This window comes from Gadus morhua, chromosome 15 (genome assembly GCF_902167405.1).
Source record: "Gadus morhua chromosome 15, gadMor3.0, whole genome shotgun sequence".
Taxonomy (NCBI): domain Eukaryota; kingdom Metazoa; phylum Chordata; class Actinopteri; order Gadiformes; family Gadidae; genus Gadus; species Gadus morhua.
The window spans coordinates 3,441,152-3,457,161 of NC_044062.1; the positions used below are offsets into that span (position 1 = coordinate 3,441,152).

The 16,010-nt window shown below is 48.7% G+C and overlaps 1 protein-coding gene across 14 annotated transcripts in view; it reads right to left on the reverse strand.

Annotated features, from left to right (window-relative positions):
* The window catches only part of dst (dystonin), a 118,763-nt gene that overhangs the window by 15,410 nt on the left and 87,343 nt on the right, over positions 1-16,010 (reverse strand). For all 14 annotated transcript variants that reach the window (XM_030378492.1, XM_030378488.1, XM_030378498.1 and 11 more), the window contains 16 exons: positions 15,664-15,867; positions 14,941-15,172; positions 13,953-14,179; positions 13,278-13,400; positions 13,055-13,156; positions 12,032-12,133; positions 10,982-11,155; positions 10,147-10,302; positions 8,896-9,093; positions 7,522-7,650; positions 6,690-6,860; positions 4,483-4,638; positions 3,574-3,780; positions 2,639-2,758; positions 1,514-1,683; positions 827-986 (listed from right to left, as the gene is read on the reverse strand). In XM_030378492.1, coding sequence (XP_030234352.1) covers positions 827-986; positions 1,514-1,683; positions 2,639-2,758; positions 3,574-3,780; positions 4,483-4,638; positions 6,690-6,860; positions 7,522-7,650; positions 8,896-9,093; positions 10,147-10,302; positions 10,982-11,155; positions 12,032-12,133; positions 13,055-13,156; positions 13,278-13,400; positions 13,953-14,179; positions 14,941-15,172; positions 15,664-15,867 — 2,631 coding nt within the window. The remainder of the gene's footprint in view (positions 1-826; positions 987-1,513; positions 1,684-2,638; positions 2,759-3,573; positions 3,781-4,482; positions 4,639-6,689; positions 6,861-7,521; positions 7,651-8,895; positions 9,094-10,146; positions 10,303-10,981; positions 11,156-12,031; positions 12,134-13,054; positions 13,157-13,277; positions 13,401-13,952; positions 14,180-14,940; positions 15,173-15,663; positions 15,868-16,010) is intronic.

A 16,010-nucleotide genomic window follows, 5' to 3' on the forward strand; every position in this document is an offset into this window, starting at 1 on the left:
TTTTTTATTCTGTGCTCTGATTGTTCTCAGACTGACTTATTAAGTGGCTTTGGATAAAGGTGCCAGCTCGATGACTACATCTAAATGGGGCCATTTCGTCTTGTACTCAGGATTAGGACATTACTTCTACCATTCTTTTAGTGTTAGGTACTAGAATTGGCGTGCCAACTATTTGTTTTAGAATCCAATAATGATTCATCTTAGTGTTCGAAAGCCAAGTTGTTATCGCCGCGTTATGGACCTGGAATAAACATGGCTTCAATTGGGACGTCCTGCGTGAGCCGCCAACAGTGATTCACTTATCATGTCATTGTATATCATTTTTACCCTGATTCCCGCAGGAATTCAGCCACAATGTGTGTGTGTGTTTTAGCGTGTGTGCTTGCACGTGTGTGTTTGTGTGTGTGTCTTAGTGTATGGATAGCATGTGTGTCTGTTTGTGTGTGTGACTGTGTGTACGTGTCTGCATGTCTGTATGTCTATATGAATAACATCGGTATGTAGGTGTGTGTCTGCATGTCTGTATGTCTGTGTGTGTTTGCGTGCGTTTGCATGCGTGTGTGTGTGTGCGTGCGTGCGTGTGTGTGTGTACATGTGCATGCGTCTGTGTGTGTGTGTGTGTGTGCGTGCTTGTGCATGCGTGTGCGTGTGTGTGTGTGTGTGTGTGTGTGCGTGTGCATGCGTCTGTGTGTGTGTGTGTGTGTGTGTGTGTGTGTGTGTTTGCGTGCGTGTGCATGCGTGTGTGCGTGCGTGCGTGCATGCGTGTGCGTGTGGGTGTGCGTGTGCGTGTGTGTGTGAGTGTGTGTGTGTGCCGGCCCCCCCCTACCTTGTGGTTGTCGATCAGGTTGAGCACCAGGTCTATGTCCCCGTGGACCGGCTGGTCCTCAGCCATCTGGGGCTCCACCTTGTACAGCCAGTCGATGAGCGCCTGCAGGGCCTCCGTGAACTGACCTGAGATCAGCAGCGCCTCCTCCAGCTTGTTCTGCCTGCAGGGGGACGCAGGGAACACATCGTTCAGGGAGAGAACCAGCCCCGCCAATGTACGGCGCAATGCATCATGGGATTGTTTTGGTTGAGGTAGATGTATCTTCGTCTTGGTGCGATGAAGTGACGGTACGGGAGATCTAAAGAACCACTGGAGCTTATTCCTGGGGTTCTCTCTGCGTGTCTTAGTGGCAAAACAGGTGTTTGTATTCAAGTCCTCTTCTCGCTCAGTTTGGGAATTGATAATTTGAATGCAAAATAGGCAAAAAAAAACAATTATAAAGTGTTACTAAGTGTAACTATAAGCTAAATGTTTTTTCTATCACAGAACAAAAGCACTACAAAGAACGGTGAAACAGAATACTTAAAAACTTATGTTTTTGAGAAATTATAGGAAGCAGCTTCATGCTGAGATCGTGTTTTTGTGTCCAAGCTCTCAACCTCACAACAAGGTTAACATATTCAAACATATTTGTCACATAAAAACATTATAAAAAGCCGACATTGTCCCTTTAATAACCCTCCTTACCGTTCCACCGACTTGCCGCACACGGTGTCCCACTTGTCCCGGAGCTCGCTCAGCATGTCGTCCAGCTTCTGCTTGTCGTCCTTCAGGCCCGTCTTGTCCTTCAGCGCGCGGCCCGTGCGCGCCGTGGTGTCGTACACCGCGTGCTTGCTGCCCACCGCCTTCTGGAACTCCTGCATGGTGCCGTGGGGTCAAAGGGTCAATGTTGCACAAAAAAATGGAGTCGACCAAACTCACTTATAATTCGAAAAGTAATCCCGGTGTCCGAAAAGTAATCCCTTGCATGCCTATCAAGTTACACGGTTTGATACTTTATTTTTACTTTTTTTACACTTCTTCTTTTACTTTTCGAAAACTTAGTTTGACTGTTATATTCCCCGACCAGTAGCGGCTAGGCCATCCGTTAATGAAGCAATCACAACTAATTGACATTAAACTATGTCAAAGCTTCTCATTGGCCTACGCGTCAATCTGAAAGAGCTCTATCCTATTTAGAAGGTCTTATCTGTTGCCATGCCAAACAACATCTTAATTCTGTTTATCCCCGCGTGCGGTATGCTGCAACAGAACTACAAAAAAAAAGGGGTCAAACCTCAAGCCCTTCTACTCTACGGGGATTAAAAGTATGTGATACATTGGGACCGAGAAGGGCTTAAGATAGGATTAGCACACTATCCTTATCCAATGAGGCCCAAGTGCATACCGGCTCGTCCGTAGGGCAGTGCGATGCAGTGACTGTGTTATGTACGCCCTCGCTGTGCAACATACAGCTTAGTAGAAAATAGGAGAGCGCACTTATGAAAGAGTTGATTTATTCATTGAGATTTTTTGATTAAGAACGATAGAAATGCACAAATCACTTTAGTTTCTTTTATGTTACATTTCTCACTTTCTTTATTGAATATCATGTCACGATTCATTTCTTTTTGTATTTTTATATTTTGTGTTTTGCATTCCCTTACTTTCTGATGCTACCAGAGACATGTCAACATCCATCTACTGGTAAAGGGTGACCCTAACCCTGACCCTAACCCTGACCCTGACCCTGACCCTGGCCCTGACCCTGGCCCTGACCCTGACCCTGACCCTGGCCCCCGTACAGGTGAGTCCTGAATCAGCCGGTCTCACCTTGTGCTGGGCCAGCTGGGCCTTGATGCGGTCGGGGTCGTTGGCGATCTCCACCTCCGAGTCCAGGGACTTCTCAGACTCCTCCAGCCAGTCCATCAGCTTGGTCCACGTCTCGTGGAACTGAGAAAAGAGAGGTCGTGGTCCATCAAATATGTTCCCTGAGAATAGCTGCGCTTGTTTATATCCAAATATTTCCCCTTGGGTGAAAAGAAAATAATGTTTGACCAGTATTGGACCAGAACACGTAAGAAAGCAGAATATCAGATACATTTTTTTTACTTTGAGAAAAACGGTGTAAAAAAAAAGTCTAATAAAATGACAAACGCTGTGGCGTGTTCACACACAACGACAAACAAACTTACTACCAACACAATTACTAACATTCCAAGGCTCCTATGCTTCCAAAACGTCCGTGGTCATTGCGATGTGACTTTGCAATGGGCTGGCGGCTAGCCCAATATTAAATTACTTCCCAGCCATACATTGACCCCCCCCCCCCCCCAATCCTCTCTGAATTATAGTTACGCTTGTTTATTGCCAAATATTTCCCTTGGAAGAAAATAAAACAGTAATTGACCAGTATTGGACCAGACCTCGTGTCAAAGTGGTATATCTGTTACTTTGACAAAAACTGTTAAGGGCTGATATGGTCCCACGTTCACGCAAGGGGGTTACGGACCCGATACTTCCTTGCGTCTCCCGCAAGGCCCTGACGTGCTCCTCCCAAAAATTGTGACCTTCCGTCGAGGCTACGCAGCAGCAAGGGCTGTGATTGGTCCGCTCACTTAAACCAGACGCAAAACCAAAAGAGGTTCACGTTTACGTCGAAACGTCGGCGTGGTCATTGCGTTGCGTGAACGTGGAACCATAATCAGCCATTTAAAGTCTAATAAACCATCTCATAGTGGTGGTGAGTCTCCCCCCCCCCCCCCCACCTGCTTGGCTCTCTTGCGGGCGTCGTCCAGCATGCGGCCGCGCTCCACCGAGCGCTGCAGCAGCTTCTCCCAGCGGGCCTGCACGCTAACCAGCAGGTTCTTGATCAGCACCACGTCCTGCTTCTGGCTGAAGTACTTGAGGTGCGTCCCCGTCTTGTCCAGCTCGATGATGTGGTCCCGGTGGCCGTTCACCTCCGTCACGAACATCTAGCGGGAGACCAGGGAGGAGGGGGATCAAGGGAGAGGCTGATGTGAGCACGGGTCTGATCTGTGTGGACCGTAAGGTCAGGACTGTCTTCCAGGTTCATTTTGTTGAAGTCATTTTTCTTTTACTTTCACTCTTTAGCTGCTTTTGTGACGGTATTTTCCAGCTCAACCTGATTAACTTTATTTAATGTTTTTATTAATTTGTGAATTATTAATTAATTAATTAAATTTATTATTATTGATATATTTGATTCATATTAAATTGTAACACTTTTTTTTTTTACAGAATAAAATAAAATAATAATAATTTGACATTTTTACATTCATGAGCAGTAAGGGGTTAGGGCATCTTTCCCCAGGAGGTCTAGTCTCCCTAGTCAGAGTTTAACCCCCTAACCCCAAGTAACTAGTCTCCCTGGCACCAGAACCACAAGTCTTCCTGGCAAACCATCAGAACACACACCCTCAATCCAAACCATGCACAACACACATTCTTCCAACTAAAGACACCCCCAAAAACAACGACTCACATCTCCTGTAACACACGGGGCTTGATTAAGATAAATGGCAGCCATCAAACCATGACCTCACAGGTCCTGGTTAGCATCACAGCACCACCAGCGTGATTAACCCGGCAGTACCACCGTTCTGCCAGGAGGGGGCGGGTAAAAACTGTGGCCCGGGGACGCGGGTACACCTCACCTTGTGCTCGTCGATCTGGAACATGACGGTGTCCATGATGAGCGAGGCTGGGGACACCATGGTGAGGGTCTGCTCCGCCTGCGTCAGCCAGTTGATGAAGTCCTGCAGGGAGTCGTGGAAGTCCGTCGCCACCGTCAGGGCTTCCTCCAGTTTCACCTGCAGGAACACGTTCACATTACGTTAACATTTAGGGCGTTTAGGAGACGCTTTTATCCAAAGTGACATACAATAAGTACATTTGTCGTAAGAAAGTGGAACAACACCTCGCTGACACACCGCACACAACACACACGTACACGCACACACACATGGGTACACACGTAACATGCACACACTCGAACCTGTGCACGCACGGCAGACATGCACAAGCACACACACACACGCACATGCACGCACACACACACATGCACACACACAGAGACACTGTGTTAAAACCTCTGCATAAAAACACAAGCAGATGTGGACACGTGTGGACACGTTGATTTACTCGAACCTTCAACTGTTTAATGATGACGTACGGTGGGGCACGTTTCTCACTCCCCCACCCATAAAAAACACCTGCCGAACATCTTGCTTTGACCGAAACCAGTACGATTCATCTTGTATGTTTCACTCCTACACACAGCTGTGGATCCCTAGCTGTGGTGAGGCGAACGATGACGGGGATGACATCGCGGTTCCGTCCCCGTCTATTAACCCACGCGGCAGGAAGCTGGGGTCTCTTGAGGGCTCGGATGATGGGGCAGTAATAGCATGATAAGCCCCTGCACGAATTGAGTTTCCCTGCAGCCGTGCGGGCTTAAGTAAAAGACCAGCGCGGAAACCCCTTAATCAGGCTACGCTCAGCGTCCCTGTGATGACATTACGGCGCTAATGGTTCATGTTTATCTACCGCTGGGGTCTAATAAGTCACAGACGTCGCCGTTACGTCCGAGTAGCCCAGGGCGACCGCCGGCGTCACCGCAGAGAAACACGAGCAGGCCGGCTGCGCTTTTATTGTTTTAAGAGATACTGTTTTGAAACAGGTAGCCAGTGTGTTCGGGGCTGGAGGAAAGATATGCGGGCACCTAGCAGACTGGAGCCTACATTATCAGGCAGTTTGAACAGCTTTAAAAACAGTTAAAGGTTTAAAAATAGTAATTCTGGCAAGAGTCTCTGGTCTCTCATTTGCCTGTTCCCGGAATGACACGCTACACGTTAAAAAAGACTTTGAACGTCTCTGTATTTTAACAGTTGACACGCTATCTATCAACTGTCATAAGTACCATGACTTCATCTACGTTTTTTTTAACCAAAACCTCCTGCACCTTACTGACTCTATTATTTCCGACTGACGTGGATTCACTTGTCCTGCGCTGGCCGTAAAAACACAACACAGGACACCCCCCCCCCCCCCCCCTTGTTGTTCCTCCATGCTGACTCAGCACCTCCTGTGATTAACAGTATCACCACATCCCACTCAGCAACCCAACCCCCCCCCCACACACACACACCCTCCTCCCCCCCCCCCCCCCGTCTTTGGCAGCTGGCCTGGAGGTCCTTCTCCCTTCATTACCGGTGGCACTGGTGGAGGGCGGATTAGAGGTTCGCACACACGCGCACACGCACACACACGCACGCACACACCCAGGCGCTGTCGGGGTGCATGGCTGACCCCCGTCTCCTTTGGACTCAACCCCTTCAAGAGGTTCAACGCCGTGTCCCCGCTGTGTATTCACACCGCAGGACTAGCTTAACCCCTTCAAGAGGATCACTGCAGTGAACAACCTCTATGTTGGACCTGGCTGAACCTCGTGCCAACACGCCGTACCTTTGATGGCTGGAAGTAAGGTTTGTTTGCACATGCCATGCCTACAATGGAAGCAATCCTTCCATGGCCTTCAACCGCCATTGATTGGACACTCATCCACCACAGGGCTGCGTTAAAACTGAGTCAGTCCAATGCAAAGAGCAACCGTCCAAACAAAGTCATTCTATATGTACTGCTACAGCAGGTGTTCTGCCTGTCACCAGCTGCTGTTATGAACGTACACGATCACATTTACCCGTGAGCCTTGACCTCAGGCCTCCACTCCGCTCTTCCTTCACACGCATTTCCACCCCAAAGGATACGGCACACAATGGTGCTTTCCTGGCACATGCCATAAAAAACACATCCAAACAGGGGAGGGGGGGGAAGAGGGGTAAACCTCCAGCTCTCACCGCACCTTTCTCTCGGCCACCTTGGTCCGCACGGCCCCCCACTTGTCCCGGAGGTTGGCCAGGTCCTGCTCCGTGTTGCTGTCCAGCCCCTCGGGGCTCAGGGTCAGCAGCTGCTGACCTTTGGTGACCAGCGTGCCGTACAGCTCCTCCTTCGCCTCCAGGGCGGCGCACAGCTCCTGTTCACAGCAGGGGGGGGGTGGGACGTTAGAGCAAGGGGGGGCCGGGGGGACGACGACACACTGGGGCCTTGTCTCTTGCTGGGGGCCCCCCCTGTGACACCCTAACAGTACTGGATACGGCTGTCGGCCGATGCTGGTTATTAAGGGAGGAATGAGGACATGGAACTGAGGGAGCAGAAGGGGCTGCAGACGGTGACCCGCTGAGATAAGGTTATCGACGGGGACACGATGAAACCGCGAAAGAAACGTGTAATTGGTGATTTAAATAGGGTTGATACACCCACACACACACACACACACACACACACACACACACACACACACACACACACACTCTCATTACACACGCACAAGCGCACAATTGTTTCCCCAACGTGTAATGCGTTCCCCTCCCCCAGGCCGGGGTAGCAGGGGGGGTGTGGGTTTGTGAAGCCATTTTAAAGGAAGACATTCACACGGTACAATTCACATAACACATTTTTTTTCTTGTTGCACTGGGGGCATTACAAGTGGTTCCACATAACTCTTTTTTCCCACAGTGTCATTTAATTGTCACACTTGAGCTAAAACACAGTGTCAAAATGAGACCTGGTCTTATTTAGCCCTCTCCCAGGCTGCCATCTGCATGGCGGTGCTTTCATATTGTTTAAAGACCTACCAGATGGACGCTAAGCTGTTCCCGAGCCGTGTCTGGTAAGCCTCCCACCGCCTTTGATGCCAACAGCTGACGCTCCGTGTCTTTCAGCCACTGCTGCATATCTTCGATCTCGCCATGGAAACCCTGGGCCTGCAAACACAATGCAACGCACCCCGGGTGAGAGGGACAAAAGGTGAGAGGGCAGCCATTGTCCTGAGGACCGCCGCGGCGCAGGGGGAAGCTAGGAGTTGACTTATTAATTGAACCCCCTTTCTGACCCGTTTAACCACCGAGGAAGAGACTGGTGTCGGTGTGTTTTTTACAGGGTTGAAGACAACAATACGGAGGGATTAAATCAATGAAGTAGATTAATGAATACATTAATGAAATTCTGTTCTGAATTTGAGGATTAAACAAGGTCTTAATTTAACATCATCTCTCCTTTCTGTATGTCGATGCCGAAATGAAAACATGATTATATCCTATCAAAGTGCCGAAATTATTCCAGGTATTTAAGATATTGGAAAGTTTTCACACGAGTGACTTTTGCAGGGTATCAAAACCAATCTTTGCTTGAATGCATGAGAGGGCTTTGCAGAGAGACAGAACTCATTCATGACAGAGTCGGAATTCACTCTGGCTCTCAGCTTTACCCATATGTCAAAGCAACAAACACATTTAAACACAACAACTCCCCTTTCCCACTGCGATAAAGAACAAACTGATTTTTGATAGACAAAAACTGGAAGCATACACAAACACACACGCACAACCGTGAAGATGTTTCGCTTATTATTTACACTCCCTGTATTCCCAGGCCAGATCAAAGCGCCTCCGTCGTGGTGTGAGGAGTTATGAATAGAGACAGCAGGGACGGCACAGGAATGAGGAGGAGGAGGAGGAGGAGGAGGAGGAAGAGGAGGAGGAGGAGGAGGAGAGGAGGAGGGGGAGGAGGAGGGACCTGTAATTCCACTCCTTAAAGAGCAACCGTGTGATTTAAAACCCTGCTGAGAAGTGGGAGGTTGAACAAACTCTATCCCCTCCTGGAGATATGAGGCGTCCATCTTTTGAGGTTTCAAAGAGATGAAAGCTCAAACACCATTACCTCATGGAGTCAAATTGTTCTTGAATGAACAAATATATAAATATATATTCATATATTTATACAAATTGTATTGAACATATATATAATGATAACTGAAAATAGGTACCCTCAGATACTCTGTAAATACCTAATAATTATGTGTTTATTTATATTTAAAAATATAAATTGATTAGAGCCATATTGCCTAGATGGTTAGCGTACTAGTGGTATATACCACAAAAACTACAAAAATGGCGGCCAGATGGCCGCCATTTTTGTAGTTTTTGTGGTATATATCTGTATGTATATACCTGAAGCAGAGAGCTCTCCAGCTGCTGCCTCCTCAGGCCGGTCCTCTCCAGGATGACGGTCCAGCGCTGGTTGAGGTGGTCCAGCCGGGTCTGCAGCGCCGAGGCCTCCTCCCCCGCACTGGACTGAACCAACTCCCCGCCCGCCCGCTGCACCGTCTCCACCGTCGTCTTGTGGGCCAGCACGTCGTTCTCCAGGACCTGGAGGGGGGGGGGGGGAGGGGGAGAGAGAGAGAGAGAGAGAGAGAGAGAGAGAGAGAGAGAGAGAGAGAGAGAGAGAGAGAGAGAGAGAGAGGGTGGGGGAAGAGAGAGAGAGAGAGAGAGAGAGAGAGAGAGAGAGAGAGAGAGAGAGAGAGAGAGAGAGAGAGAGAGAGAGAGAGAGAGAGAGAGGGTGGGGGAAGAGAGAGAGAGAGAGAGAGAGAGAGAGAGAGAGAGAGAGAGAGAGAGAGAGAGAGAGAGAGAGAGAGAGAGAGAGAGAGAGAGAGGGTGGGGGAAGAGAGAGAGAGAGAGAGAGAGAGAGAGAGGGTGGGGGAAGAGAGAGAGAGAGAGAGAGAGAGAGAGAGAGAGAGAGAGAGAGAGAGAGAGAGAGAGAGAGAGAGAGAGGGTGGGGGAAGAGAGAGAGAGAGAGAGAGAGAGAGAGAGAGAGAGAGAGAGAGAGAGAGAGAGAGAGAGAGAGAGAGAGAGAGAGAGAGAGAGAGAGAGGGTGGGGGAAGAGAGAGAGAGAGAGAGAGAGAGAGAGAGAGAGAGAGAGAGAGAGAGAGAGGGGGGGGGGGGGAGAGAGAGAGAGAGAGAGAGAGAGAGAGAGAGAGAGAGAGAGAGAGAGAGAGAGAGAGAGAGAGAGAGAGAGAGAAGGAGAGAGAGAGAGAGGCCAATTTAGTCAACATGTACGACTGTACGGTTTGCTTTCATGATCAAAACCAAGAGCTTATATAATTCTAAGCGTGTATTATGATATGGGAGTATTATACCGTAGAGGACATTTATATCAGGAGTGGGTTAATCTTGCAAGCGTGCATCGTGTACTCTCTGTTTATATATAAGCCGGCGACCATTAAGTTAACTCATTTTTTCGAAAGCACTATCCGGACCGAAGGGCAGCGTGGATCGTGTTTTGCGTCGAGTGCAATTAAAAAAAAAAATGTCCCGGGATGATTCTGATTGGTCGATGTCGGGCGTCTCGCTCGGCATCAGCGGCGTGTCGTCGTCTCCCTCCGGCGGCGAACAGGCCTGAGGGGCGCCGGGGGCGGGGCTTACGTGGTGCTTGGCGAGCTCGATCTCGATGGCCTTGGGGTCCCCCCCGGCCTTCCTCTGCTCCCCCAGGAGCTCGTCCGTGTGGGACATCCAGGCCAGCAGCTCGTCCAGCGCGTGCTGGAACTGACCCAGGGCCAGCAGCCCCCCCTCCAGCTTGTGCTGCAACACATTGAGGCAGAGACACAGTTGAGTGACTGACGGTAAGACCGCAAAGATCTGTTTAAATCAAGATAATTCACACATTGACACACATACACAGGTTGGAGTAACTCTCTGTAACACACCAAAATTCATAAAAAAATAAATAATAATCACACATTCAAAAACATATCCAGATGGAGTAAATATCTGTAACCCAACAGAAATCCTTTTAAACCGAAATAATTCACACATTGACACAAATATCGTGGTTGAGTAACGTTGCGTAAAGTTGAGTAAAAGGAAAGGTGACTGTAATCCAACGACAATCCTTGAAACCAAAATAATCATTAAAAGATCTAAGAAGTCCCTGAGTTATCTTTGGGTGGTTGAATCGTTACTAGTTCTACCACTGATGGACACAACCAAAATATTAGAAAAACGTCTGAAAGTTAATTAGGCGGATCTAACCAAAGAAATCTCCCTTAAACTAGAAAAAAACGATTTCATGGTTGAATCTTCTACTATTTTTACAGATTAATTATTTAAAAAAAATATACGATGGGATCTTATACCATTTGATCAGTTGACCACCTGACCTCTGGCCAGTCAGTGACATGATGGTGTTAACAACGAAACAGTATAGTGGTATGTGTTCAGTAACACGTGGGGCTTGTGGGGGTCTGTCTCCCTCCCTGACCTGTCGGTTGATGATCTTCTCGTCCAGGTTGTCCCAGAGCATCTTGAGCTCGGCCATTGGCTCCTGGATGGCGCTGCGGTCTGCCTCGTCCGTCACCTTCTTCAGCAGCAGGCCCGCCGCGTGGTTCAGGCGCTCCAGCTCGATCTGCAGCTGGTACGCCTCCCCCTTGTACTCCTGCAGACACACACGCACACACATACACACACACACACACACACATTTACACACGCACACACACACATACATTCATACACATTTACACACGCACACACACACATACATACACATTTACACACGCACACACACATACATACATACACATATACATACGGACACACACACACACACGCACACACACACATACATACACATTTAAACACCCACGCACACACACACACACACACATACGCACACGCACGCACATACACACACACACACATACATCATTACACGCACACACAAACACACACACACACACACACACATATGCACACATACATACACATAAACACGCACACACACACACACACACATTCACACACACACACGCACATACACATACACACACACAGGCACGTAAACATACATATACACACGCATATAGAGGCAAACGCACACCCGCACACACACACACACACAGACACACACACATACCTCCCCACACACACCCACACATACATACGTACAAATGCACAACCATATACACGCACACATAGAAACACACAAACACACCAACCAGTCAATAGATATACAAAGAGCTGCAGACTGTATCAAACATCTGATCCTATTCTTTGGCTCCAGCTACATCAAAGCAACAGCGCCTTTATGATTTGTTGGCTCTTCACTCTTCAAATAGTGAGCGGCACAAACACAGCTGCTATTCGATCTGTCGTAATGCAAAGCTATGTCAATAAAGGAACAAAGGAAAACAAGCATTGTAGAATCCACGAGCCTTGAGAACGCAAACGCCTTCTCAGAGTGTGTGCGGCATGGAGCGTGCATGCAGAGCGTCCGACGTTTGGCCGAGCAGCGAACACTAGAGCACTTCACCTTGAGGTCGGCGAGTTGCTGCTTCACCGTGTCCACGTCGGTGCCCACGGGGGGCATGGAGTCCAGCTTGCTCTCCAGGATGTCCACCCAGTCGAACATGCCCTGTGGTGCACAGCATCCACCGTGAGCACACCGTAATCAGACCCTTATCCCGACGCAAGCACACCAGTATCCCACCACTATCACAACGTCATCAAAACCATTATCCCACCATCATCACAGCTTTATCACACCTTTATCACACCCTAATCACATCCTTATCCCTCACTCGTTCACACCATTATCCCACCATTACAGCACCTTTATCCCACTTTATCAACACTACTTTGGGTGCAATTATTTTTTCCCCGAGCCAAAGAATTGTTTTGTTAGTCAGATTCATCCACTTTCTCCCCCTATGTAGTAAGCTCAAATGCAAGTCGTTGCGTCTTTGCGGTATAAGACCAATTAATTTGAAAAGATAAAAAAGCCCTCAGACTTCAAAAGCTTACATCTCTGACAGCGTTGGATCAAACCACTCAGAACAGACCAATTTAGCATTGTTAAACTGTCTTAAGAGATATTTGACAAGAAAAGCAAAAGTTTTATTCAAGCAGGGCAGCTCTGAGTGGTTGATGTTTAGAGTTATATGGCTCTCATAAATGGTTTCGTTGTTTGAGGTTATCTAAGTAAGCCAAAGGATAAACTTTGCTTTGATCTGAGAAATCCCAGATAGAAACTCGAAATCTTCATCTTCTGATTTATTAGTCTGTACTACTTTCTCCCCTTCCTCCAAAAAAAACACATGAAATAAAAAAAGTCAACCTCTGTTAAATGGAAAGCTATTTTTCCGAAAGACACCAGTGCTTTTTTTTATTGTCTATCCAGTAAAATAATCTTTCCAAATAAAAAGCACAGCAAACACGTGCGTCAACGTGCTGTGTCGAGGGACGTTTCAATCACTCCATTCCTTCTCTCGCTGGATGCTGCCTACATTCAGCACCCGGAACCAACCGACTACACTTGAACTGCGTTGGGAAATACCTGTAGGCCATCCTGGAACTGCACTGCGGCCTGCATGGCCTCCTCCAACCTCTCCACCCTCTCCTTCCAGGTCTTATCCAGGTTCTCCCAGGCCAAGTTGACCTGGAGAACAGAGAACAACAGCAACGCTTTAGAGATCCCCCCATCCTACACACATCGGTATGAAGACCGATGAGCAGAAACAACGGCAGTCCTCATTGTTTCGTTTTTTATCTCGCTCTACCTCATCGAGGCTTTTCTTCATGATGGGTTTGTCCGGTTCTCCGCAGGCGGTCATGAGTTCTGTGCCGAGGTTCTGGACCACTTCCAGCTCCTCTTGAAGGCCGTCGATCTCCTCCTTGAATCCCTGGGTTTGGGTCGTGAAGAAGACAATGTTTAGACCACAGCTGAGTGAGAAACCTCAACTGTCTCGACCACTCTCGCTAAATCACCGGTAACAATCGAACGACGAATACAATGACATTTACATGTACGCATTTAGCCCAACATTACAAGTTAGATCCGAGAACACAGAGTGCAGAGTAGCCGTGGGAATCGGAAATGCAACGTTATGATTATTATAATTACTAGTGCAGTGTACTGATAGTACTGATTTGCATGGACTTCGGTATCGTGCTTGCAGCCTTCTCTCAAGAACCGCTCATCCAAACAACTTCACACTCGACACCCTGTTTCCTTGGGTCCCCGGCAATACACACGCCAAGTGTGAAGACAATCGGATGAACGGGTGTCGATGAAAATCGAAGGACAGTCATTCATACTCCTATGCCCCATACCGTATTTTAGCGCATTTTAGCGCTTCCAAAATGTCCCCAACATCGTCAGGCCTCCAAGCTCAGCAAAGAGAGCTCCACGCTGCCATGAGGCCAACGTTTCCCTGCGTGGATGCCCTGCTCACCTCCACAAACTCCAGCTGCTGTTTGACCACGGAGGGGTCCACCCCCGGCTCCTCAAGCTCCTTCAGCAGGTCCTGGCTGTCCTTGGTGGTGATGAGGAGGGCACAGTGCTCGCACCAGAACTTGTCGGCCAGGTCCATCACGTCCAGCAGCTTGGCCTCGCGCTCCTCCTGCAGGGCCTGGATGTCCTGCCACAGGAACACCATCTGGTCCAGTTTGTCTTGGACCGCTACGGGGCGGGGGGGGGGGGGGAGAGAAGGGAAAGTCGTTGTTTCGAGGAGGATAGCGTAACCAACCACACATGTGTGACACGACGCAAGGTCAGGAAGTCTCTTTAAGGGCTGGGGTGTTTGACGCACCAAGCCCGATAGGTCACGGGTTCAAACCAATCAAACTCTACAGTCTGTAGGCCCCCTCGAGCAAGAGGCCCTCAGCCCATACCTGAAATCTACCCTTTTACTGATTCAGCAGAAGCTTTACTTTAACTTACACGGAGGCTGAGGACAATCAAGCACACGTAACAATGACACGCACACCATCAAAATCTGAGCAGCGACAAAAAAATCAAAGCAAAGAAGCTTTAGGTATCAGAGCACATTGTTTGACAATGAAAAAGTATTTTCAATTGACTGGAAGACCGTCAACATTCAACAAGTTGGACCAGGAGATGTGCCGGATGACCGAGCGGTAAGAACTAGAACTGGCAGTGCAGAGTAGCCTGGCTATTGCCAGACCATGCTCAATCTACAATTGAGCTTGGTCTGGGGAAGCTGCAGTCGTTTTCTAGTTCAAATGACTCTGTACGCAATTGGCTGCATTCCGTCGCTTCCCTGTCGTCATTGTGTTAAACCAGCCAATAGCGCTCCAGGGGAAAAAGCCAGCTTGGTGATTGGCTCCCGCAAAAATGTATCGAAAATAGACAGAAATGTATTGCTCTTCTCCAGACCCTTCTGCAGGGCGAACTCAAATCGCCGGCAGAATGGCCCGTACCTTTGGCAGAGAGGTCCTTGTCAGCGCCTTCCGATCGGGCGATCATCTCCTCGCCGCGCTGCCTCAGCATCTCGTAGGACGGCTGCAGCTTCTCCAGGTCCATGGACCCCGCCTTGTTCTCCGTCAGCTGCTCGCGGATCTTCTCCACCTCCACCGAGATGGAGGGGGGCTGGCGCAGCCGCTCCGACATCCGCTCCAGGGACTCCAGCATCGGGTCGATCTTGTCGTGGAACTGGGCGGGAGGAACGAACGGTACGACGGTGAGAAAAAAACGTTTTTGGTAGCTAATGGGATTCGGAGAGAACAAGCCGCTTTTGGTTTTTAATAACCAGTGATCGGTTGCATTCGATTACAACATAGGTATGATGAATTTCAAATTTTTGGTGTATTCGGGATGTCTAAACAAAGAAGAAAAAGTGAAGTCCAGGAGCGTCAGGAACATAAAAAGAATGAAGTTAATAACGAGGTAGCGTAAACAGCGATCGAGCAGAAACACGTTCCACCTGATTGACTTCTGGATCGCTAACAGAAATCGGAGAGAACAAGCCACATTTGGTGTTAGACATGATAACATCATCATCATTCTTTCAGAAATTTGGGATGTGACTACAAACAAAAAAGTCAGCTGTATGAAAAGTAAAGCCCAAGAGCGTCACAAACGTTAAATAAACTAAATGGTGGTGTTGCCGGGGTAACCGGCGATCGAACACAAAGCCCTCCCACCTGAGTGGACTTGGAGATGGCCTCGTCCAGGGTGGCGGCTCTCTGCGTGACGTCGGCCTTCAGCTTGGCGTACAGCCGGTCGGTGGCCGTGTACTTCTCCCTGATGGGCTCCCCCTCCAGGGGGCTGAGCTCCAGCAGCTGGGGTCCCGTCTTGTTCATCTTGTCGATGTGGGGCTTGTGCTCGGCGATCAGCTCTCGCATTTGCTGCAGTGGAGGAGGAGGGGGAGGAGGAGGGGGATGAGGTCCAGACATGTCACTGATCATGTCTTGTGACGAGGATGATGATAATGTATGTTTTATGTTCTAATTATTTTTCTTTGCATGCTGCGTACTGTATTTAGGGTTAG